Raw genomic sequence first — 27,559 nt, forward strand, 5'->3', positions numbered from 1 at the left:
ATATATAGTGGTGGCTTTTTCGTTTGGTTTTAACTATATTGGCTGTGTTTGAACTAAACGATTTTGGTCTTTTTTATGATAATGTTTATTTATATGGTTCTTGGAGTTCTGGTTAATTGTTCAAATACGTAAATTTATTTATATATGGCGTTTTTATAAAAATAGCAAGGCATATAAAAATTATTTTTATTATTCCATTTTATTCATTTCAATTTTTTTTTGTTTATCTCTCTCCTTATGTATAGTTCAACATTAAGTCAATTATTTATCATATTTGTGTATTTTTATTTATAAAAAATAATGATAATGTGTAATATGATGTTTTTATAAAAATTGAAGCGTTGGACATACATTAATTATATTTTTATTATTTCATTTTATTCAATACTTTTTGCAATAAAATGTGTTATTTATTATTGTTTACCTGCTTAATATATTCGACATTAAATTTAATAATCACGATAAAAAATAAGTAAACAAAGATGTATATACGCATGCGCCAAACTCAGACAAATTCGGAGTTGTTGCGGAATAATGTATAATGTAATAGAGGAGTTATTTGAGCTTTAGGTTTCTTTATAGTTTTATTTGCTTTCCACGGCGAAAAATTCATGGCGACTGTAGGTGTTATTGTTGACAGGTATTTCAAAAGGTTGTTGTGTGTGAATATTTCTATCAGGCTCAATTCTTTCCAATATTTATTATATAACGTCTATGTGTCTAGGGTAGCGAGTGATTTGCCAAGTTTCTCTAAGTCTTCCTTTTATTTTTATTTTGTTCTTGATGTTCTTAGGGTATATATTATTTTCAGGGGAATTACTTTGCTTTTAAATATCTAAAGCGCTCATGTCTACATAGTCCACCTATAAGAAACCTATGTGGGAATTGGGCACGTGACAACCGCCAAAAAGCAGAAGCATTTGCTGAAAATCTAGAAAAAAACTTTCAAACCAAATGAAGCTAATATTGAACATAATTTACCGGACATAGAAGCTGAAAATTCGATGATTGAATTAGTCACGCCGAAAGGGTTAACCAAAGTTATTAAAACTGACATTAACCCCAGGAAATCACCAGGCTACGATTTAATAACAGGAGAATTACTGCAAAAACTACCAAGAAAGGGAATTATAAAACTCACCAACTTGATCAATACAGCATTTAGATTAAAACATGTCCCCGACATTTGGAATATGGCGGAAATTATAATGATCCCAAAACCTGGGAAGTCAGCTAACGAAATAAAATCCTATAGACCTATATCACTGCTGCCAGTAATATCTAAGGTTTTTGAAAAACTCCTGTTGAAAAGAATAAAACCGATCATAGAGAGAAAAAACCTAATACACAGTTTGGGTTTATTAAGAAACACTCAACAATTGACCTGGTCCACAGAATAACAGATATTATTGAAAAAGCCTACGAAAGTCAAAAGGTATGCTCAGCTATATTCTTAGATGTAGCACAAGCCTTCCATAAGGTTTGGAATGAAGGCCTTGTTCATAAACTACAGAAAATGCTACCAAAACAACACACCGAACTATTAAAATTATACATTACAACCAGAATGTTAGAGTCAAGTAAGAAGAAACTTACTCTACAATAAAAGAAGCTAAAGCAGGTGTACCACAAGGAAGTGTACTGGGACTAATGCTTTATCTACTTTACACTTGCGATATATCACAAATGGAAAATATCACGATGGCTACATTTGCTGATGATACTACGATTATAGCTGTCGGGGACAATAGTGAAGAAGCTTCACGAAAATTACAACAGGCAAGTGACAATATAAATAATTGGACACAAGCTTGGAAAATAATAATTAATGAAAGTAAATCTGTACATGTGCAGTTCACCTATAAAGAGACCGTACAAGCATCAATAACATTAAATAAGGCTATCATTCAATATAGCAACAACGCTAAATATCTCGGAATGAATCTCGATGCAAAACTTCGCTGGAAGGAACATATAAACAAGAAAAGAAAAGAACTGGAATTGAAATATAGGAAAATGTACTGGCTAGTTGGAAGAGAATCACACAATTATCAGTACATAATAAATTGCTATTATATAAGCAAATATTGAAACCTATATGAACATACGGAGTTCAATTATGGGGATGTTCTGCAAAGAGTAACATTAATAAAATACAAATTTTTCAGAACAAAGTCCTGAGAGGTATTGTGGGTGCACTTAAATACCATAGGACTGATTACCTACATCGAGACCCACAGTCAATCAAGAAATCAAGAGAATTGCAAGGAGGCATGAGGAAAGACTCCATTCTCATACTAATATTGAAATATTGCAACTTTTGGATACCACCAGAACAGGACACAGACTCAAAAGAATCAAACCATCTGATCTTGTGTAGTGTTGTGTAGTGAGGTGTATATATTAAAAAATTCAGCAGTGACATGTATAAATATTATTTCACCAGAGGCTGAGTTAGGGCCGATGGGTCCTCATAGTTATATATCTAGATTTAAGTTAGCATAAAGACAAATTGTAGGTTAGACGGAAACGACTAGTAACAATATATTAATTAAATAATTAAAAAATCCTTTGCTTTTAGGCGTTATTTTGTTGGCGGCTCTATAGATAAAAATGTTTAATTCCTCGACGTATATTCCATATATACTTCTATAAAAAAAACAGCTTTTAGGAAATGACGTAAGGCGCTCACAGATCCTTGGAATATAAGAGAATTGATCATGATGATTTATCTGTTTTGTTTGTAAGTCGTTACAAACCAAATATTTGATTGAATTGCATGTAAAAGGTGAATTTTTTTTGATACCATTCGAAATGATTCTTGTCGACCCAGCACAACTGCCATCTAATCCCATCCGTCCTCGCTCATTTATTTTTGTCACTTGTTCGATGTCGAACGATTTTCACATCGTGTATCATTCGGTGTGTCGGGTACCGCTTTGCGTTTCCGTTCGACGTATTTAATTGGCTTCGGTTAATGGCAGAATTAAACAGTTCTAAATATTGCACAGAACACGACGCTATTGGAATTAACATAGTTTTGCGACCGAACAACGGAAATTGGCCATTGTTCTTTAATGAAACGGAATTGCTATGAAAATTGCACAATTCCCCCAATTAAACTGAACAACTTCTAACCTCAAGATGATTAAACTGTTAATTGAAAGTTCTACAAATAATTATAATAGCTCTATACTAAATACTGTTTTTTTAATTAAATATATTACATCGATAGACGTTACTTTTTTCCACCTTTTAGGTAATTTACTTATTTTTTGGTATCTTCATAAGGAATGAAGCAGTGTTCAGATAGGATGCCCCTCCTCCTGTCCAAGTCTGAAGTATCCGGTGAGTGGGATAGCACTTCCCATTTTAATGTTTGCAAGTATAGTTTCACAAATTTTGTAATATGTGGTTGTCGTTTCCATCGATGATCTCATTAGGTTTTAGCAGTTTATAGTATATCACACCAAGCTCATCCTATATAGAGTATCAAATATAGAGTATTATATTGGAGTCATAGATATTCGGTTTTCTGTCAGTGAAGTTGCACTCAATGCGATTTAATACTAGTAACACTATCTATTGCAAATCCTTTAACATTAATTCATAGACCTGACACAAAAAATATTTTGAAACAACGTAAGTCCATTTATTAATTAATATACTTGTGTTAATTTCATTAAATATTCTTCAGTAGAATTTCCGGTCATCATTATTTGCCATTATTATGATGGCTTCTTAAAATTTTTCTATAACGATAACTTACGTACTTTTACGTTTATTGGTGGATGTTTCTAAACAATAGAATATAATTCTAGGCTCCAGACTTACGCAGTCATTCATATTTGGATTAGTAGCTTCTGGTTTGAAGCCGCGATTATTTAGTAAAGATAGTCTGCATTTCGCAGATATTACAGATGGCATCAGGAGTACTGGCATTAAATCTGTAATATAAAGCTTATCTTAAGATGCCTTTTGTCATTAAAAGAACACGAACTATGTGTGAGATATGGACCCACGGTCAAGAACAACAAGAACAAGTCGAGCTCTCAGCCACTCCAAGTTTACTCGTATAAGTTTTGGGCAGTGTTTTGATGTACCAATGTATCAAAAATGTTTATATGTGATCAGAAAATAGCTTTTTAGTCTGACAGACTAGAATTGTAGCCAAAAACTGTCTAGATAACACTAGACGATGAACTTAATAAAAACTAATAAATACAGTCAGTTAAAGATCAAACATTAACATATCAAATGATAGTTTTCATGAAAATTTGAGCAGGTCTAACTAATTCTCAAAGTGGAGTTTGGAGATGTTCCAATGAAATAAACCGGATTTTTTATATCGACATGAGACAAGGAATGAAACATGGATCAATTACTTCAAACCAGATACAAAAACAACTGAAAGGAAAGAATCTGAAAAAAATATGAAAAATGTAGGTGATTAACTAAATGGATGTTTAACTCTTAAGGGATATGGCAAGCACTGGAAATGTACAAGAGTCTCTTAAAACAACTAATTTTTGTAAGAGAATATATGAAAAACTTTAGTATCTCATTTTTATCCTTTCTAGTTCCAGTCCAGTTATATTTTAATTTATTATATAAACTAGCGACCCGCCCCGGCCTCGCACGGGTGCAATGCTGATACTAAATTAAATACACTACAGACAAAATATGAACGTTGTATATAAAAATATAGCGGCCCGCTCCGACTTTGCACGGGCATAAAATATATATGCCTATGTCACTCAATGAAAACATGATTAAAATCGATCCAGTATTTTTGGTTCATTCATTACTGCCCTTGGCCTGCACGCATTAAATTTGGAGTAAAACAATTCCTCTTCCCCTATACTTACTATGAAGATTTCCTGCTATCTTTGGAATATCTAAATTCATACAATTTTTATTACATTACACATTTTTAAACGCAAATTTTAAATTTGTAATATCTCCGAAAATATTTGTTTAATTTACATGCTGTAAGGAACCATATTGATCTATATTAATTGCACACTGTATTTAAGGTACTTAATTCGATAAGGATTAATGCCGTATTGCTTAAAATAGCTTCGTAAATAAGCCATTTTCTCACGTAAAAAGTAAACAATAAAAATGGTTAATGTGGGTTATCCCTAAAAGATAAACATATACCATCGCGGACTTTTTTGTAGACCTTTTTATGGTGTACAATACTGTAGTACATTAATTTGATCTAACTCGTAGGGTTAGGCAGCGTTTTTGCTAATTGCTAAATAAGCCTAAAAAAATAGGTTAATTTACGACATCACGTTAGAAACCTCTAAAATTAGCAATGTTGCCTTAGATATTATGCATGTATTATACACATAAACCTTCCTCTTGAATCACTCTATCTATTGAAAAAAACCGCATCAAAATCCGTTGGGTAGTTTTAAAGATTTAAGCGCACATAGGGATATAGGGACAGAAAAGGCGACTTTGTTTTATACTATGTAGTGATATCCCTGTCGGTAGCTTAATAGCTAGTATCTTAGATGGGATTCTTTCACTACCAATCTGCTTCTGATGAAATATAATCGATTCAAACAAGTTGAGTAAGGCCGGATGTATTTTGATTGCCAACGGTGGGGGTAGTAATTTGTATTCAAGATAAATAGTTCTCAGTCCATGTTGAGCAGAAAATATGGACTGAATAAGAATAACGTGCACTAGAGACTTATTATTATTATTATCGTGTAACACACTTTACACTAGAAAATATCATTATTGCCAATAAAATATTTTAAGTGATTGCTTGTCTTCTCTTAAACCGTAAGTTACAGATGCAAGACAACACATTGTAAAAGAAGTGGCGACATATGACATAGACTAGTTCAGTTCCAATGAGAAGCTCTGCCTCAGCCTAATTGCCAAATTTATGCAAAAGAAAAATCGAATTAGAATATATGAAAGCACTAATAGTATCCTGATATTGTAGTTGTATTTATATACATTGATATTGTATTTAGTATATTCCGCCAAACAGTATAGGAATTTTAATTTGTAAAGCTTGCTTAAAGGCATTATCAATAATTTTTTTGCCACTAATAAAGATGTCGCATATCGATTTATCGATATTTTCTGAAAAAAATATCGATATTTCTTGGCGATATTTTTTTTACCGATATTTTTTCAAAATAAATTAAATACAACTTTTAATAAACCTTTAAAATTGGTACAACATTTTTAAAAGTTTATCAAAAATACCACTATTCTTTAAGAGATTTTGAGAAAATATATATTTTTAGGCCTCCGATATATCGATATTTTTTTTTAAATATCAAAAATAAACAAAATATCGATATTTTCTTCGGTGCCCAACACTGATATTTATCTAAGGCAGATTTTTGTAAAAAAACTGTTAGATTTTACGTTATACTTATTATTTTCACGAATTTCTAACACAAACATTACCTTAATCACCTGGTCGGTCTTCGATCGTTTACATTTCATTCCAAAAGTCAAAAAACTTCTTCGAGACACCTATTTTCGTCCATTCAGAAAAACACGTTTAAAAATGTTTTGACAATTGGATAACGTATTTGCATGAGTATATTATTTCGGAGAAAAGACATATTTTAAAAGCGATATAATAAATTTCCACACTATACATATTCACTGTGAATTTTATCGAAATATTTATTGCATTTCAATTAGTGTTATATCCTAATATATAAATTATGAACATAGAAAGAAACATATGAGGAATAAGAAAATTATTGCTCAAATGTTTACATATATAGTACAAACATAAAGTATTACATATTAAATATTTCTTACCTGAGATCCAACAAGTCCTAAACGTATCCTCGAATACTTCTTCATAACAACTCTCCAGACCACATAAGCCATGATTGAAGAGAAAAGTATTGCACATTCCCAGTATAAATGACGCGTTATGATCGCCTAATCCAACCACACAAAACCACAATTGTCACAGAATTTTCCCTTAAGAGTACTATATACGATTATATTCGAATAATGTCTGATATTCAAAGGCATACGCTGCTGCACCTGTACATGCCGGTTATAAACGATCAGTTAGTCCAAGAAATAATATTTTAAAACACGCCAACTACGCAGAAATCGAACGATCTCAGATGTTACACTTTTGAATTTCTGCTTTTCGAGTTGCGTAAACAGATTAGAATGAATAAACGAACGCTGAGTGGTGTGCTAAATAGACTGTATGAGGGATTTCCACAAAGTATGCTGCTTATATTTTGTGAAATTTTCATATTGGTGGTTTAATTTAACTTTATTTAATAGTATAGGATAATTACAATTAGGGAGATAACAGACTTTATGCAAGTATTAGTGACGTTCCGAGCTGACTTAAAATATAGAAACCCCAAAAGGGAACTTAAATGGTGACAATCGTCAACATATTCATGCATTACAGATTGATCACTAAAGGACCTAATGAATAAAGGCAACAACAAAGATGTTTTTTTCCATTTGTTCTTATATTGTACCAAAAAATTGCTGTCCTAAAATATTACTGGACACATTTGGATTGTAAGTTTCCCATTAGGGTAATTCCACATAATTGAATATAAATACAAAACATGTCTTGTGTGTAGATAGTGTACCTTTATCAACTGCAAAATGTTATTAAATATTGTGTTATGTTTACATGTGCACTTTTACCCACTGTAATATATTATAAAATATTGATATATTAATTGTAATATTTAATGTAAAATGTGCTATCTTCTACCGATCAAGCCTTAGAACATAGGGATATAAAAATGAAAGACAAATGTTAGTAATCGTAATCATGAAGAATATGCTTCAAAACTGACTGATTTATGCTTTAGGTTGGATGCTTTGGTTTGATATTGTATACATTTGTTTTTTTCTTTTTGGGTGCATAATTTTAACGAAAGGTATTTAAATGTAACAAGCGTTGGTGTTCTAAGGTGTGAAGGTTCAAGGTGCATTATTTTCCAAAGAACCCTGCTATAGAGCAAAAATGGTTTTCCAAATATAAACTTAAAAGAAATCTCCTATGAGCACCTACAAAAATATAGGAAGGCTCGTTATTCGCATTTCATACCGGATAATTATAGATCCAAATGTAGAAGAGCATTGCTTAAACAAAGTACAATTCCTATATGTAATTTATACATAATGTTTATAAATAATACATGTTATATATGTTATACACAATATATAATCTTTGTTCACAGAGTTCAAAGTAAGTGAATAGAATTTTGAAAAATAATTAGAATTTAGTACAGATTTTCGAACGAAACAAATTAGAGAAAAAGTGATAATTATAACATAATGCCTTCAACTGCAGGCAGTTAAGAAACTAGCGACACAGTAGCAAAAAAATCTAGAATTAATAGTCTATGTGGTAATACTACAAGCAAGAATTGTTACATACAAGAAATACATAAATGCGTTTGCTATATACATTGACAGATTTATTCATTGAACTTTTGATAATTTAATGATCATATTATTTCATTTTTTTTAATTCCATTATTGTTGTTATGTCGCGTTATCTACATATGATTTAAATTTGTTAATTATCTAAGTCTTATTTAGTATCGGATTTCTGTTTTAAGTCATTAGCAAATGAGGCTATATACTAACTAAAACTCAACAAATGTCTGAAGGTTTAATACAAGCAAGCATCTAGAGCATCCTCAACAAGAAGTTGTATTAAGAACAAAAATAAGTGTCGCTTATTTTGGTTCATAAGAAAAGTCGATAGAATTTCAAATCCCAAATTTTAAAAAATGTTGAAAGTTTTGCAGCAATGCATTTTTCTTAATTAATACTGACTGAAGGGGATATGATTTACATACTTAATATTCGATATATTATAAAATAAATTTTTTTTAATATATTTATTAAATGATGACAAAAAATGTTTTGATGACTTTGAGATCGAGATTGGTTAGGACAATCACAAACATAAATTTACGATCATGCCCCAGTGGGATTCGAACCCGCGACTATCGCAACATTAGAATGCCCGTCCTGTCGCCTTTACCACCGCGCCAACTAAGGATTAAGAGGAAGAAAATGATAAATACAGATAGAAGTAATAATATAAACTACTGATTTACAAATATAAAAAGTTCCTTAATGTAAATAATAATAAACTAATATAAAATTGAAAATACGCATAACGAATTCATGGATTCCGGGAATAGTAATTTGAAATCCGTCATATAACAAAAATAAATTAAATTACTGTAATTATAAGCATATACGCTCATAGAATTCACCAAATTTCATGCATTTTAATATCGTTTGTTCACTTTAGTACAGTTATCTCACATCCAGTGAACTGTTTAGACAAAATTCCCACTGCGAAAACAATATCAGGCATTTGTGTAAACAATTTAGGAGCGCCATTCCACCTATACATAAAGTAATATATAACGTTCTCATTGTTGTTACGGTTCCTCTTTTTGGTTATAGTTCAGATTAAACCCGGAAGTCGTTTTATTAGTTATTGTATAAAGGAGAACAGTTTCCTTTTAACATTTTCAAAACTGGTAAATTATACGATTTACAATGTGCAAAATTTGGTTTTAAGTATTAAGTATTTTGTAAAAAAAGTCGAAACAAAGTAGAGCCCGTAGAACCTTAAAGTATATCTCAAAATTTAGGTAATATTTGAATTTGCCGCCATTGAAAAATAAATGCATACACTTCGTGTGACTGTGCATTTTGGGTTAGTGGTATTATTAGACCTTACTTCTTCGAAAATGAGGCTGGTAAAGCAATGCTCGTTGCAGCTGCTTGATGTCGTGACTTAAGAACCGATTTCGTTCTAAGTTAGATAATATTGCTTTGAATAACATATGGTTTTGATGCTACATGCTCTAGCAACTAATGAAACTTAATTACTGAATAGGACATTTCATAGTCGTGTATTCTTTGGTTTGGATTATCAAAATTGGTTTATTATTATAATAAGCCAACAGCTATAATATATTAATGGATTCAATACCCTCAACATTCATTAAGGAAATTCAACATTATACAAAATACCATGAAATATTGCGATAAAAAAATTCGTATGCAAAAAAGTATTCTGGAGGCCATTTACCCAATATTCTGTAGTTTTTACATCCTAATTTAATAGAATTAATTAATTCTAATAAAAAATTATCATTTCGAACATCAAATATTATGTTAATTCCATCCTATAGATATGGAAACGAATCTTAAGGGACTGAAGAAAAATTAGAAAAGACAGTCGACATAACCATTATAGCGGGGAAAATACAACAAGCCATAAATACAATTTTTAGAAAAATAAAAAATACGTGCAGTCGCTTAGTACACTATAATATTGAGAGTGGGACCAGAGACTTGAGAGGTGAAAAAGGATCTCGGTTACGCGAATTTGGTTGACATATACATGTGAGGCACGTTGAGACAAAATTATTTTAATAGATAAAAATGCTGAGAGATAATTAATTAGCTGTAGGGGGAAGAACACCAAAATGGTTACCACAGGCTGTTTAAAATCACACAAAATTGATGAACCAAAAACTAAAAGATATACTAGATAGACACAGAGTTAAATGGCGGCAACTCATGTTGGTTTTACTTCAAAGATAGAAAATAATAAATTTTTAGTATATCATTGTACATCAACAACAATTATAGAGAGATATATTTATTACTTTCTTTTTGGTAGTCATTGAAATTAGTTCTTTAAATATTCTTAAATTGTTAATATTTTGCTGAAATTAATAAATCTAGTGAATACGTTAACAATCAACTAAATTGGTGCCGTGACTAGATTGACAGTAGCCCATCTCCTTAATATAATTATGTCGTACACTCTATATTGTTTGTAGCTCAATTATTTGTGGATAATTTTAGTAAAGCCGGTCATAAATATATCCATAAAAAGTAGTTTAACGGCTACAGATTTCCAAAATAACTGATAACACTGGTAGTTAGGTCGCAATATTGTTATAATAGGTATCATAAAGGCGAAACGCACTTTCGTATCTATCTTTCTCTTTATTTAGTTACTGATTTCACTGAAGTCTATTATCCTTCCATTTTGGACTTATATCATATATAATGATCTATCTTTAAAACACCACATAAATAACGATTGCAAACTAATAAACAATCATTACTATTCAAATATACACCGTAAAATTTTCAGAGATTGCTATGTTGAGAAAAATTAATTAAGTCGATGTGAGAATGACATGCCGGTCATTTGATTTGTTCATTACATCGACTCGTCATTAGCGATACATATTGGTTCCTAAAAACTGACTGATCTATTTGTTTTGTTTGAAAATATTCTTGGACGAACATTTTTTTATAAAAAACCAATGTAAACAATTTTGTCAGAGCACTCTACAAATAGATCGTAATTGCTAGATTCGGATGTCTATTAACAACAATTATGTAATAATGACCGACTGACCGAACACTTATGAGGAAATATGTAGAATATTCAAAACATTTTTAATTAGCGTTCGGAACTATCGGCTAAAAGCGACTATCGACTGCTTAGTAATTGACTACTTTTTACTATCGACTGATTCAATCGCTATTTTTGGTTCGACTGATTTTACTACTTTTTACCAGTGACTGTTTCAGTCTAGTGTTTTCAATCGTTATTATCGGTCCAATTGATTTTGTTACTATTTACTATCGACTGTTTCAGTCCTGTACCTTTAGTTACTATTTTGGTTTTACTAGTTTTATGCGACTGATTTTTAACGTCCTGACTCTGTCGTCATAGCAGCGACCTTGACAAAAATGTACCCAATTTATGCTTACATAGATTTATATGTAACATATTTAGTTTTATGATTTTTTTGATAGTTTTCTTGTAAATAACAATATATTGTATAAAATATAGCAGCATTTTGGAACGATATTTTTTAAGATTGTTAATGTAATAGGGTAAAGATATTACAATTGTGAATGATAAAATAAAGCTTTCACTTTATTTAAAAAAAGTTTAGTAGTTATTGTGCGATGATTTTTAATTATGTCATGGATTAGTTTTTTTTTATGACTAGGTACATGTTTAATTTTTATTTAGTATTTATGGTTATTGTACATCTCTAAAAATAACAATTAATATATTAAAATACGAGAAAATATTTGTGTTAAGTGTATACAAAGAGTTTATCATCTTCGTCTGATATCACGAATGAAAAAAAAAAAATGTCGAACCGTGCTTCGCATTATATAATAATACATGCATTATATAATAGAATAGTAATTACTATTTTCAGTGGCTAGTTTTTTTGACTATCGACTGTCTCCACAGTTTTGCAACTATCGACTGTTTCGATTGATTTCAGTCAATAGTTCCCAACGCTAGTTTTAATATGAGACAACTAAAGAAAATGAAGTGCTTAAAGCAACTGGCGAGCAAGTATCTAATTATATATCAACGAAAAAATTAAATAGTAACTATAATTATAAAATTATATATAATTTTATTTATAAAATATATATAATAATATAAATAAAATATAAATAAAACATAACAAAATTCAATACTAACAAATAAGCGCAAAATCTAAGAAGGGTTGACAAAAAAATCAATAATACCAGCTAAATGTGCTCCTTAAAAACACCAAACAATTAAATTCAAAAGCAGAAAAACTCATCATAGATATTCAGCAAGCTACTTAGAATAAATAAAGTGCAATCAAAGGGACTAATTATACCAAAAATATTATGGAAATATTATGTACCTGAAAATCAATATCTATAAAAAAAAGTGACAACAAAATAGAGCAATGGTTAGCAAAAATAGTTTAAACAGTATAACATAAAGGTCAAAAATAAAAATAGTAGATGTTAAAAATAAATGCTTAAATAAGTATTTCCGAGATCAGAGTTACAAAAAGCTTGTTCATCTATATTCTTCGATGTAGCCCAAGACTTCCATAAGTTTTGGCATGTGGGACAGAAAATGTTATTAAAACAAGACAGTGTAGTTGGACAAAATAACATGACAAAATTCATTACTCTGATTTAAAGCACACATCGCCATAAAAAACATAACATAAATAGATTTTAAGTATAAAAAATGTTAGGTTAATTGGAAAAAAATTAATTATTTAATATCACCCTAATATTATATAATATCACAAGACGAAAAAAACGACACCGTCAACTATGTATCCTTATCGAAACTATCGTAAACACTGTCAATATTTGCGACAGCATTCTGGGTTATCATTAACTGACATGACGCCTTTTATCTCACATTGCATACAACTTTCCATTTTTTTGTTTATATTTGCCGAAAAAATCACAGATTATAGACAGTAATGATATATTAATAGATGTAATCAAAAATAAATGATCAAGAATCAATCAGTTGCTGAAATACCTGACGTAAAAGAAATGCTGAAAATAGAATTGAGACTTGGGAAGCCGATGAAAAATAGAAATTGGATTATTGGACCTAAGACTTAGGGGATTAAGTCTCATTTTATTATACCTTATAAAATATTTACTAAAATAGATTTAGTCAATAATGTTGTAGTTTTACTGTTGGAGTGGTGTTAAATGATTTTTAGTATACAGAATAACCAGTTGGTATTGTTAGTTTAAAAGTTTTTATATGAAAGGTTGTTATTGTTGTTTAGATCAGTAATTAATCAATTGAACCGTTTAAAGTCTCATCACTCGTTTTTTTAATCCACTTTTTATACACTTATTGTTTGATTTGAAGAAATCTGCTACCGAAGCCCATCAGACACTTTTAGAGACCTATGGTAATGCTGCTCCCTCATGCTAATTGTTAATTTTGGCTTCAAAGACTCAGTAGTGATTTCGATATCAACGGCAAATATCTAGATCTATCTAGAACACTTAATTCAAACAGAATCAACTGTTTTCAGACGTCTACATGTGATTAAAATATCAAAAAAGTCGGAAAATGAGTTAAGTTGCATTTTCGATGCGTTTCAATATCAGGATTAGGAAAAAAAACAAGAATTTTTGTGGCCTACTGCGACTGATGGTAAAAAAATGGATTTACTCCGACAATCAAGAACGCAAAATGTCATGGTTTCTTTCAGGAGAGCCATTGACGTCGATATCGAAGCAATATATTCACGACGATAAGGTCCTACTGTGCATGGGGTAGAACCAGCAAACAGTGATGTATTACTAACTAATAAAACTAGATGAAACTGTTACAGAAAGTGGCAATAACAGCGCCTAACAGACACAAATACATGTTAAATAATAGAAAGGATATATTGTTGCAGCTCGAAGGAAGTATATGAAGTACGTTCATTAGACTCACCAGACATAGGGTCCTGTAATTAAAAATAAGATTGATATAGCACGGCTTGGTTTGGTTTAGTTTGGTGACTGCAAATGATCAGAACATATGCGAGAACCTAATATAGATATAGATGTAGATATAAATATTTAGATAATATTCTATAATTCAGGAATATAAGCCACTATTAACTATTTGTCAATATTTCAATGTAAATTAAATTGATTAAGACATACACGCTAAATTGAGTAGATTGGGTACATATATACATTTATAAATATAAATTTGGAAGGTGCTTTAGATGATGAAAAATATAAGAAAGGCGTTGTTTATACAAAAAGATCTTGTTAAACGAAACCAAACCAAATACAAGGTGAATGAGCAAAATAACAATAGTATGGTTTTTCTCATCATAATATTGATGTTCTATGAAAGCTGCGCCTCATATTAGAATTGAAAATTTAACCGAGGAAAATTGGAAACAGCATGTGCAAAATTTCAGACTGGATTATGCTGTTTTAAGGTAAAGATAAAAAAAATGGTTTATACGGTAAAATTATCTTTTTCTAATTGAGAGTGTATTAATAGATATAATTTTGTTTTTATAACAATTATTTTTAATATTTATGCACCAGTTAGGTTGATGAGCCAAATAACAACCGCATGATTTTGGCTCGCCATAATATTGAAATAATATAGAAAATTATATATATTTGGAGGTTGTTAAAAAATAAACTTTGAAAAATATTCAAGCATTATATCGAATTAAAAAAAAAACCAAAAAAACACCAGTGTTACAATGTCATCGGAATGAAGAAAATCCGAGTAGAAACAAAGACAACTCAAATGATATTCAACTACACCTATCGCAGATTGAATAGCAAAAAAAACAAAAATAATCTGATACAATTAAAATATCACACAGTATACATAACGCAAATCGCCATCGACAACTCTAATTGGTTTAAAAATCGGTCGAAGCGAACGCAAGGGGGAAAAATCAAGTTGGCCGTGCAGGCACGTTGCATTGCATGTTTTCTAAATACTTTTTCTATTTAGCAAATGCTAGAGTTGCGATTTGTTTCGAACCGTGGCGTTATGAATTAGTAGCGCAAAAACTGAAGAAACAACGAAAACTACCTGCTAATTGTTTCTACTGTGAGCGTATCGTGTTTTCGTCATTCAACTTTCGTTTAGTTTACAAGCATCGTCGCTCCATTACATAATTAATATTAGCAATTAATATTTTAACGTTAGTACCGATAACGACCATTAACGTTAATAATTACGTTTGGCAATAGTTTGTTATGAAAACATAGGAAAACTTTAAAATTAGAAAATTATTTTTATCTAAGAATATTTAAAAATTCATGATAATATATATGATTCTCAATATAATTTGCAAATGTTACATCTAACCTATCAAAATTATTTAGTGTTTCGATATTGAGTTACTCGTACATTGTTATTAGTGAAGATCTCGTACGTGGATTTAAAAAACTAATGGCTTCGTAAGTGAAGAAGATGCAGGCACTTTGTGGATAAGTTTCAATTAGATTTTTTTTCTATATTCTCGTATAAATTTCAATTTATTTAATGCTTATGTAAATCTTGAAGCTAAATCACATGACGGCTTAACATGGTGGATCAAGAAACTTTGTGCATTTGAAAATGGATAAAAAATACCTTTAGATTATTGCTATTAATATTTGTGAAGAAGCTTTCATGAAGCAACCACAAAAACGTAAGTAACAGCAACAGTTGTAATATTTCGCACAGAAATCCACCATTATGTTAAAGAAAATAATAAGAGAGCATTTACCATGTATTTCACTTCCAAGATTTATTTGTAGTTTAAAAAAATAATAGGTAAAGTATATTTAGTTTTATTTGAACATACACACTACATAAGCCTTATAAATTATTAATAACAGATAACAAACAAATAACTGTATCAAAAATATCTCAAGAATTAACTTAAATCCACCTAAAATAAATCCTCTATCAATGTAAATAGTAATTATTAATCAACATTACAAACTATATAGCACAAATGGAAAATATCATCATGGCTACGTGATGATATTTTGGTGATAAGCTATTGGCGTTTCCTCCAAGAATAAGTATCTTATTGTTGGAGAAAACAGCGAAAAAGCACCCAGAACACAGCTAGCCAATGATAGTCTAGCAAAGAACATAATTATAATAATTAACATATAATCAAGCTACGAAAACAACAATGACTAATATTATCATCCCATACAGTAAAAACGACTAAAAACTCAAAAAAAAAGAGAAAATGTATTATTGAGAGAAAATCCCAATTATTGGTACATAATAAGTTGCTGTTGTACAAGAAAATGTTTATACCTCATATGGATCTATGGAATTCAGTTATAAATCAAGTGCATAAATACAATACAAGATTTCCAGAACATAGTCGTAAGATGCGTCATAGAAGCACCAACATACTACACAGATGTATTCCTATTGCATTAATGATAATTGCACCGATATTTTTTACTACCGATCATTCATAAAATCAAGAGAATCAAAAGCAAACAGACATGAGGAACTTCCACACATACTATTAACAACGAATTATTAGATTACATTCAAACAAAGCGCAGACTCAAAACAAACAAAACATTTAATCTTGTATAGTCAAATGTATTTAACAGAGAAACAGCAGTGTTAAATGATACATGATTACTACAACTGCAGAAACAACAGAAAGACCGGTGGTTTCTCCTAGATATATACCCGGTTTAAATTTACTGTTAAAAAAAGTTATCGGTTAGTTGGACATTATTTGGTAACAATATTAATAGCAAAAATTAAAGGTCTGATATATGAGTATATTTCTAAATAATTCAATCAAAACACAATTATACATAATTGATGATTGCACAATCAATAACTGATTTTGGCATATGCTAAATAACTGCGCGGAGTTTCTTTTTAATTACTAACTTCCAATCGAATATCACAATTATCAGGGGATGCTAAAGCAGCAACAGAATAAGTTAGAATTTCTAATTTATTAGCACTCAGGCTAATATTGGTCTAATTGATTATATCAAGGAATCCATTTATTATCAACATTCATCAACAACCGACAGATAATTGCTATTTATAAGTCTGATGAAAGTTGCCATGAAGCTTAAGTAATAACAGCAATAATTGTAAGATTTCGTTTAATAATCCAACGGTTGCAAGAAGATTTATAGTTTAACAAATTTATAGGCAAAGTGATTTTAATGCTATTGTAATATTAAAACATCATCATGACAGTCTTCTTATAAATTGCCAATAACAAAAATGTTAGTAATCAATTATTAAAATAGTTATAAACAATTAAACTGCCATACATATAAATAATAATAATTTAAAGCAACGTAAAATAATGCCATTAAGTAATAGGGCCATACCCTCTCTAGACACGTTCAGATCTGAGCTTTAACCTTAATTAAGGTACCTGGAAATAGTAACTAGGTCGCACGACAATATATCTAAATCAATATATGGATACCATGATATTTGGATAAATCATTTCTACTTAAAACTTCTTAAGAATTAATTTGAACCCACTTAAATTGATTCTTATATTAATTAAACAATGCTTGTGAATCAACCTTAAAAGCCATATGCTACAAAAGGAAAATATCACCATGTTTAGCTATGTTCATTGATGATACGGCGATATTTGTTGAAGACATAAGGTAAAAAGCAACCAGATAAAGATAATTAAAACAGGCCAGTGCCAATATAAATATCCGTATGGAGAAAAAAAATTACATTTACATATAATCAAACTGCAACAATTATAATGATTAATGTTATAATCTCATACAGCAGAAACGATGAAATATTCCGTTGGATGAAGCACATTAAAAAGAAAAGATAGGATCTGAAATATGAGAAAATGTATTGGTTAATTGAAAGAAAAGCTCAATTATCCAATACATAACAATTTGTTTTGTATAAGCAAATTCTAAATATTAAGCGAAAAGCTAACATGAAAGAAGGGAAAAACGAAGAGAACGAGGAGAAAATCGCCACACTTTTGAACACAACAATGAAGCATTTATTAGAATTAAGCAGGACACAGATTCAAAATAATCAAAACACACAAAACACACGCTCAGTGAATCATATTGAATCATATTGGTCTAGAAAATCACGAAGTCTCCACATACACTGTTAATGATGAAGTACTTATTAAACAACATTCAAGCAGGACACAGATTCAAAATAACCATCACATTGGATCTTGTTCAGTGAAACATATTTGATAGTAAAAAGAAAGCTGTGTCTAGAAAATCACGAAAAGACATGAGGGGAGAATCCACATACACTGTTGACAATGAAGTATTTATTAGACAACACTCAATCAGGACACAGGTTTAAAATAACGAATACATTGGATTTTGTTCAGCGAAACGTATTTAACAGAAAAAAACAATGGACCGAAGTGTGCTTCTTGACATATACCTATTTTAAAGTAATTGTAAAAACAAGTTGTAGGTTAGTCAGTATATAAACATTAACACAACAAAATTCAATAAAATGATGATTGCACAATCAGTAAATAATTCTCTCAAATGCTAAATAAGTGCAAAGAAGATTTTCAATTACTAGCTTCAAATCTAACATTATCACATGAAACGCGAATTTAATTGTACTCAGAGTAACATTTCTCGAAGACTAACTGATCATTTCGGCTAATCGATCTATTATCGATATCGACATAATAACAATGAGCAATATTGGTATAAACAAGAGCCTTGTTGTTTCCAATATTGATCTTTGTCACGTAGTATGACTGCATCCTGTCGGGTCTGGACTCATGCAACATTTCCTGCCGACCAAAAACGTCTTACAATCGCCGTTGCTTTCTACGGCACGACATCAACCCAATACCCGATGTACAATTTCGATTTTCACCTGAATAGTATCGATAAATATCCGTTGATATCGCAGCGAACAACACACCAAGTCACTTAAGAATTACGGTTTTTTTTCTGTAACTATCATGATAACCGGACGGACACACACAGCAGTAAACAAAAACACGGCGGAACCGGCCCGAAACTGACTGGAAATAGTTGAAAAATTGACGTTGAACCGCGCCGGTAGCCGTTCGCATCTAGCGGGCCGCGGATTAAAACAAATGCGCCAAACAATCGAATCGAACGATGTGACGGCGTCGGTCCACGTGGTCTAGGTGGAACGCCTCTCCTGTAGCGAAACCGTCGCCTGAACGCGGCGGCTACACGAAGGAATACAGGGGTCGGTTGGTTGTTACGAGGGTAGCTCGTAGCAAAATTATTTATTTGCTATTGAACATTGCCATTATCTGCCAGGTATTCATTTGTTCATCAATCCTTCTCAATTTATTCTAGTTAAAATGATATATAACATATTCAAAGAAGCAATCAAATGACTGCAAAATTTTTCCAAAATATTAGTTATAACAACTACAGTTTATAAGCCGACAAACGTTTTAACGCTTTGCTTGTTTTGATACATTTCAAATCGCTGCTTATTTTTACAGTTACTGTAATTAGGTTTTGTTAGTCATAACATTTATTAAAAATTCATTGCAGATATATGTTCTTTATGCTGGAAACAGGAATGGTTTTGTTACTAGAGCAAAGTTAGTGTTTTCCTCTAAGTCCAAGGATGACTGCCATGGAGAAAGGAAACATAACATGTTTGTGTTGTCCTTTCAAAACATGTCTTACATGACGTGAAGTAACCATCAGTTATTGTTATGGACAATGCACCAAACCATACCAAACCAAAGTTTTGATAAATCTATGCTAAGAGTGAACTATTTCAAATTATTACTTGGTAAAAATAAATGAAATATTTCACAGCTTAGTTATTCACTTGAATAGCAATTTTGAAAGTGACAGTGATTGAATGAAATTTTCTGAATGTGGGGTTACCATTCAAAGCTGACAATTACCAAGGCGGGGTGACGATAGCGAAAAGAACTAAAGGTATTCAAATATTAACTAATTAATTAAAAATTACATTCTAAAATAAATTAAAATATAAAATTAATATACTTTAACTGTAGGCAATCGTATTAGGAAAGAGGCATTTTCTACGGTAACTCTATCAGACACACAAAAGAAAATATTGACAAACGAATTTTAAACTAGTGTTAGACTTGAAATTAACAGCTTAGTAGTTGACTTGAATAGCGACTCAGAACGTGACAGTGACTGAATGAAACTTTCTGGGTGTAGGACTAACATCTAATGCGACTACCAAGACCGCGTGATGAGAATGAAGATACCAAAAGACTAGATCGTATAGTATAAGGTTTAAGGTAAGTAGAGTATACTAAGTAAATAAGATAATGGTATCATAACTATGTACATAAACATGTGTGTATTTGCTCAAAATAGCATCATGAGCATGTCGTTAGAAAGTATAATTGGAGAAGGAATTCTAACAATTTTGCAGATATGGCAAATGCATTATAGAGAATGCAGTTATTGAATCTAGTTGTATCAAAAAAGACGTACACATGTAGAAACAAAAGATCCCAAGGAGAACTATAGTGATATCAGAATGAGATAGATCTCTAGAAGATACCACTACATAAAAAACCGCCTAGGTCTCTCTAGATCATGAGTGGTGTCGAAAAGAGTTCAATGTATATATAATTAAACACAATCCTAACCTACAAACTATTGTAGCAAACTATTACACAAATTTAAATGACGTGTGTTCGCTCTTTTGTTGAATGGACTATAATTAGCATTTGATGGATGTACTCCCACTATTCCACTGTCCGCACTCAAGTACAAGACACAATTTTGCATATAATTTAACTACATTATTTCAAAGAGTTTCCTCTCTCTTCAAGCTCCGCGTAAGTTTTAATATTTCGACGTGTTTATGTTCAAGCAATCTCTCAGCAATGAAATTATTTAACTTCTTCGTTGACCATTCACATGACCACGCCTGAGATACTGTGCAGATGCCCTCATTTCTAATATACCATCTTGGGATGAGCTTTGTTTTAGTAAGATTGGATCATGTTGATATTTTTTTGTGCAACCCCATAGTTGTACGCTCTAGGTTTACGTTGTTAATATGATAACAGCAACTCACTAACATGCTCTTTCGACTTGAACTTGGCATGCAACCCAAGTACGTTCTGTGCTGTTTTTGCATTAGTGGTATCCCCCGAGGCTTTATGCACTTAGTTAACAATTGTACATTTGAGTAATGTATTTTACTTTTATTAGAGAGCATATTTATGTTTTATGCTTAGTTCTTGTTTCTTTCGATGCAATGAATCCTTGTAAAGTCATTATAATATTACTATATTTCTCTTTACTTTTTCCTCTTACTTCTGTATACATCTTTCTTAATAAAACTAAATTGAATTACTGCATTATCCTTAATGAATTTGCCATATCTGCAAACAGTTAGTGTTATTTCTCATACATGTTAACCAAACGTTCATGTATATTCTGAACAACTGTAACACACATGCTCATAAAGCTTTCACACTCTAATATATAATACAATTTCCTACAATTAAAGTATATTAATTCTATATTAACCTTTAGTTGTTTCCTCTTTCATCGCCTTGTCTTGGAAATCGTCAGCACTGAATCAAAAACCAACATTCATAAAGTTTTATTCAATCACAGTCACTTTCAGAAACACTAGTCAAATTAATAACCAAGCTGTTTATTTACAATCTATTAAAAACATGCCCAAAATTCTACCATGCTATGTCTGATCGAGCTCATCAAAAAATCATACAAATCGAAGGTGTTATTTTCGACAATGCCTCTTTCCATAAATCCAGACTTTGCATAATGCATTGATGCATTATGCATATTATGACTAACCAAACCTAGTCGATAGTTATTACAACGTTTTCCCATGAACCTTTATTGTCTTTACTCTATATTTATATTCATCTTGCCATGAGCAACCCAATGTACCATTCATGTCTCTTTTAAATATGTAAATTGATATAATTCTTCCTCGATATTGTTATATGTTTTTAAAAATTGTATTATTTTAAAAGCAGTCCCTGGAAGTTCCATTAAACCCCTTCGTGGGTTATCTTTACACCACTTAAATCCTATATTATCCAACGATGTATGAACCGATGTTGTACATCTCTCAAATAGCTGTATATCTTTTGGATCTTTGTGAATACTTCCCAGACTAACAATTTTCTACAAGAACAGCTGTAAGGCGCAAAAAAATATTTTCAAGAAAAACCGTGGCGATTTTAAATTTATTAAATCAAAGGGTTAAAACAACGTTTGCCGGTTTATAACCCGTAATTATAACATTTTGAAGAATTTTCAGACGTTTGGCAAACTGACAACGTTTGCAGGCTTATTCCATTACATGTGTGAACTTTCATTACATGTTTTGAACAGCATTCTATTTCTTTTTAAGTAGAATAAAATGGCAAGGATTATATTGTCTGATTGTAAAACGAATTTACAACTTTAGACAGACATATATTGACACTCGTGTCAGTGCTATTTTGAATTGACTATATATTATATAATATTCTATAAGTAATCCAGTCATGTCAAGTTGGATAAGGTCAAATAGACTCTAAATTGGGTACTTGCCAATCTAGAGGTCTAGTACCGAAGACTTTGCATAATTCGATAAGATACATTATCAAATTTAATGTAACAAGTTTACATATGGCAGCAATGGTAGGCAATGGTAGTTGGTGAGGTAGTTCATTTAAGAACTTTCAATTAATTTTTCAACAATTTTACAAAACGTTACGAAACGCTGCTATATTGTAAAATTACTTGATTGTATTTTCACTTCTATGATAATAGGTTATACTCAAAATTTGACGCAGGTGTAGCAATTTTAATTTCAATTTATAAAAATAAGTGATAATTTAGTTCCGTTCATAACTTCTATCACTTAAGTCGACATTAGAATAATCGTCGAAAAAAAAAGAATATGTGGAGTCGATAGAAAAAACAAACATCACTATAAAAAAATAATAAAAATTAATAAATAATGCTAACTCGGAAGGAAAAAGGTAACAAATCTAAAAAATAGAACATGCCACTCTAATCCAAAATATCTAGCATTTGAACATTATATTGATGAAATATATTAAAGAGAAGAAACTATATTTATTCGCCTAATATATGACTTACTATGTCTTCTTTTGTTTATTGATAAAATAATAATTAAAAACAAATATCATTGTATTATACGGGTCATGTGAATAAATTCAAAACACACAATAATTTCTCCGCAGACCCAGGAAATGAAGATGCTCTTTGACTTTGATTTTCTTCGAAAGAAAACTCGTCTCCTCACTGTATACGACAGCCAGGTACTGAACTGAAACAGCTTGCCTCGGTGAAATCGTGAGAAATATCACTCTTATTCTGTTTTGATAACGTGCATTAGTGTAAATTAGCAAAGCGTTTAATTATAATAATTAGATCGCTACCAATATTTCAAGAATCTTTTTCGAAGCCGACAGGAAGGAAAGTACGACAGTTGTTTTTCGTTGTGAAGTGATAATTGTATCTATTGATATATTTGCATAGCTTCATTAATATGAAATGGATTAATAAAACTAATTAATGTAATTTACGTTATATTATCATTAATTACCCGTTAAAAAAAGACTGAATAAACTTCGCAAAAAAAAGCTGTAATGAAATCGTAATACTAGCAAATAAAATGATGTAAACTAACGTAAAAAGTACTATATGTTTTATTAATTACATCTTACATTAGATATACTTAGTACAACCTTAATTTACAAATAAATTTAATTAATTAATTAATTTTACTTGCATCAATATATAAGCAAGGCTAGTACGGAATTATAACATCAGTATGTATTTGCAAAATTAAAATAAAACTAATCTACTTAAGCTAAAGTTAAAAGTTTATATGGTTTGGTTTGCTTCAATCTTCTGATTTCCTTCATGTTGTCCAGTAGCTGTATTCCTAACACGTTGCTGTGGTTTCTCTTTTATTTTAGGTCAAGTTGAGAGTATCTTCCGACTAACCAGTACAGTTGCTTCACTTTGAGTCTAATCTGCTATGATTTTCGTTTCCATTTTAACCTACCATCGAGATATATTCCGAAGTATTTACCTGATTTTGATTGAGCAATAGGGCATCCGTCAAGTGATATAATTAGGTTTTTGTTATTTCGCCGCAACGCCAAATTAACATGGACAGATTTGGAGCTATTAAGCTGTATTTTCCTGTCTCTAGTCCATTTGCAGATTTTGTTGACCGCTACCTGTACCTTTTCTACAGCCTTAGACAGAGATATATCTATTGCCATTATACCTGTATTGTCGGCAAATGTTCCAAGTACTGTTTCTTTTGTTGTTGCGATATCAGCTATATAGAGCAGATATAGGAGTAGTTCCAAGATATTATCCTATGGAACTCCAGCCGAAACAGTTTTAAGTGTTGAGAAATCCCCGTCATGTAAGACTCTAAATTTTCTTTCGGAAAGAAATGATTCCAACAGTCGACAGTAATACCACGGTAGCAATTTGTTCATTTTGTAGATTAATGCCAAGTGTCACACCCAATCAAAATCTTATGAGACGTCCAGAAATACTGCAGGGTAGTAGTTCTTTTCTTCGAATGCCTTCTCAACAACCACTGTTACTCTATGCACTTGTTTGATTGTCCTTTTGAAACTGGAAATCTGATATTTTCATAAATGGTTTAATACGTTTTAACAGCAGTTTCTCAAATAACTTTGATATAGCAAGTAGCAGCAAAATATGCCTGTAAGATACAACTTGTTCTGCCGGTTTATTTAGCATTTTAAGCATAATTATTCGAGCAACCTTAAGACATCCGAAATAATTGAGTCTAAAGCAGGCATAGAATATATATTGGTATATGTTGGTACATGATTGTGGCTTTTCGTGGCAGCTCTTTCAATAACTTAGGTGAAATATAATCAACTCCCAGAGCCATTTTAAGATTGAGGTTGTTATATAAAAGCACTATATAATAAATTAATTTAAACAACTACATATTCAACGCTGTTTTGATTTTTCATCTTGCCTCGAATTACTACCACATTTTGATTATAATATCTTGTATTAATTATATTGTATAACATATATTTAGACTCATCTATTCTCTGGATCTACTCACATTACCAAAAAATATTTGGGAGTGGCAAGGATTTCCATTTAACTAAAGGCCGAACTGACGTATAGGAGGGATATTTTGCAAGCCTTTACAGATGATCACGACAATCAAGAATCCATAATTTGGAGACTATATAATAAGGCAAAGAATGAGATGGTTGAAATAAGTCTATATGGAACTGCGGAAACTTGTATTATAAAATATAACCAACTTTCTAGATGTAAATCGCTTCCTTCAATTTTATTGTTGAAATTTCTATTTAATTCTTGCAAATTCGAATTGAATATTACGTATCAGGTGCTAGCATATATTTGGATTTTAAAATTGTACAATATATTGTAATCAAGATACTTTTCAGCATTTTCTGCAACTTATCCCTATTTTTCTGGCAATGTAATGATTCCAAGTTGATAAAGTTATTTTGGTTTAGCAGCGATCGAATCATTCATTAATTTTTGCACTTCTTCAGTATATTAAAACCGTGTGCTAGCCAAGCCACGCTGTATCAACCTGGGCAAGTGGCAATCAGAAGGCGCTACATCTGGTAAGTGTGCTGGGTGCTGCAGAATTTCCCATTCGATCTGGCACAGAATATCCTTCTCAGCTCTTAAAACATTTAGGCGACCGTTAGACTACAAGAGGAAAACTGATTTTGACTTTGGTGGACATCTGCAGTAACAGTTTAATCCGATTTTAGGAGTTTATAATACTCTATACCTTGGTGGTCTCTCTATATGGAGAGCAAGACTTTATGATCATGAATATTTCAATGTATCTCTCTTGACTAACTGATAACTTATTATGCTTGGGATTATTATAGTAGACCCACTTCTCATCGTTAGTCACAATATATTAGAGGAAACCCTTATTTTCCGCTCGTCATTCAATGAAAACGCAAAGTTTAAAAAGTTCGAAATTATATTTTGACTACTAAGCTTTCTGAAAGCTCTTTGAGAATTTGAATTGGGTTTGATTATCTCCAATAAGTTTTGCCATTCATTGTCAAAAATGGAATGGAATGACTCAATAATACTAAATTGAAAACTGTTATTTTTATGTAAAGGAATATCAGAATCATCGATTTTACAGTTATGTTCAGTTGTTTAACAGTAATTGATAGTTCACATTTTCACAAATATCGCTAATCAAAATACATACAAGGGCTTAATTCTATATAATATAAAGTTACTGTCAAATCAAACATCGTTATACAAAATAAAAATTTACTAATTATAGTTAGTAGTTAAATCAACAAAAAATTATTATAAACTTGTATGAAAAGTATTTTGTTAAGTATATGACATAACTTATGAATAAATTGTAAAATATTTGTTTTGTAATGATATATCTCTTGAAACTATACAGAAGTTAACTTGTTTATGGGTACCATAGTACTGTTAAGCTATATGATGTAACATCAACAATAATATAATGGTAATGGATGGGACAACGTCTAGAGAATATGGAGTTATATTAAGGCTTTACTATCTAAGTTTCGATATACTTTAATAGATCAATTGAAAATTCCTCGGCCTGACACAAAAAGGGCGCTACTAGAATTAAATCTGTAGGAATGATCGTCTGGTCGGTCGGTCGAAATGTGTAGCTGTCGATGCGATTGTTTGTCCGAACACGCACTACTATTTTTGGAAGGAATTTGCATGAGAACTAAAAACACTGATTGAAGAAATACTTGTTTATTTCGATATTAAACGATACATGTGTTTGACGGGAGAATGGACAGGATATTAGGTTAGATAAAGGAAGTACGGTACCGCTGTGTAAGTGATACTGTTACAAGGGGGTAGAAAAAAGAAAAAGAGAGCGAGACGTCGTCGTGGTGGTCCTTTATAGCCGGGAACCGCATGGTACCAATCCACCGGCGTTGCCAACCTTTGAACTTGGTGTAGGTGAATGCGTGGTGTGCGAGCAGTCGGATCATTAGTTTGTGAATTATAGCATTTTGAGTGAAGCAACCTTTGTTATTGTGAAAAAAATTGATAAAAACAAATTTCGCGTGTTGATAAAATATTGCTTTTTGAAGGGAAAAAATACAGTTCAAGCAAAAACTTGGTTTGATGCCGAGTT

General features: G+C 31.1%; 1 protein-coding gene across 6 annotated transcripts in view; it reads right to left on the bottom strand.

The window, feature by feature from the left end:
- LOC143197888 (uncharacterized) overlaps positions 1 to 27,559 on the bottom strand; it is a 533,325-nt gene that overhangs the window by 484,649 nt on the left and 21,117 nt on the right. The window contains exon 1 of one of the 6 annotated variants that reach the window (XM_076406676.1): positions 6,811 to 7,000. The exons of the other annotated variants lie outside the window; for them this stretch is intronic. Coding sequence (XP_076262791.1) covers positions 6,811 to 6,882 — 72 coding nt within the window. The 5' untranslated portion in view covers positions 6,883 to 7,000. Of the gene's footprint in view, positions 1 to 6,810; positions 7,001 to 27,559 lie in introns of those variants that run through there. 6 annotated transcript variants of the gene reach the window in all.

The sequence above is a fragment of the Rhynchophorus ferrugineus genome, unplaced genomic scaffold (assembly GCF_030347505.1).
Source record: "Rhynchophorus ferrugineus isolate W39M unplaced genomic scaffold, kcgeb_rfMv2 rfM6, whole genome shotgun sequence".
NCBI lineage: Eukaryota > Metazoa > Arthropoda > Insecta > Coleoptera > Curculionidae > Rhynchophorus > Rhynchophorus ferrugineus.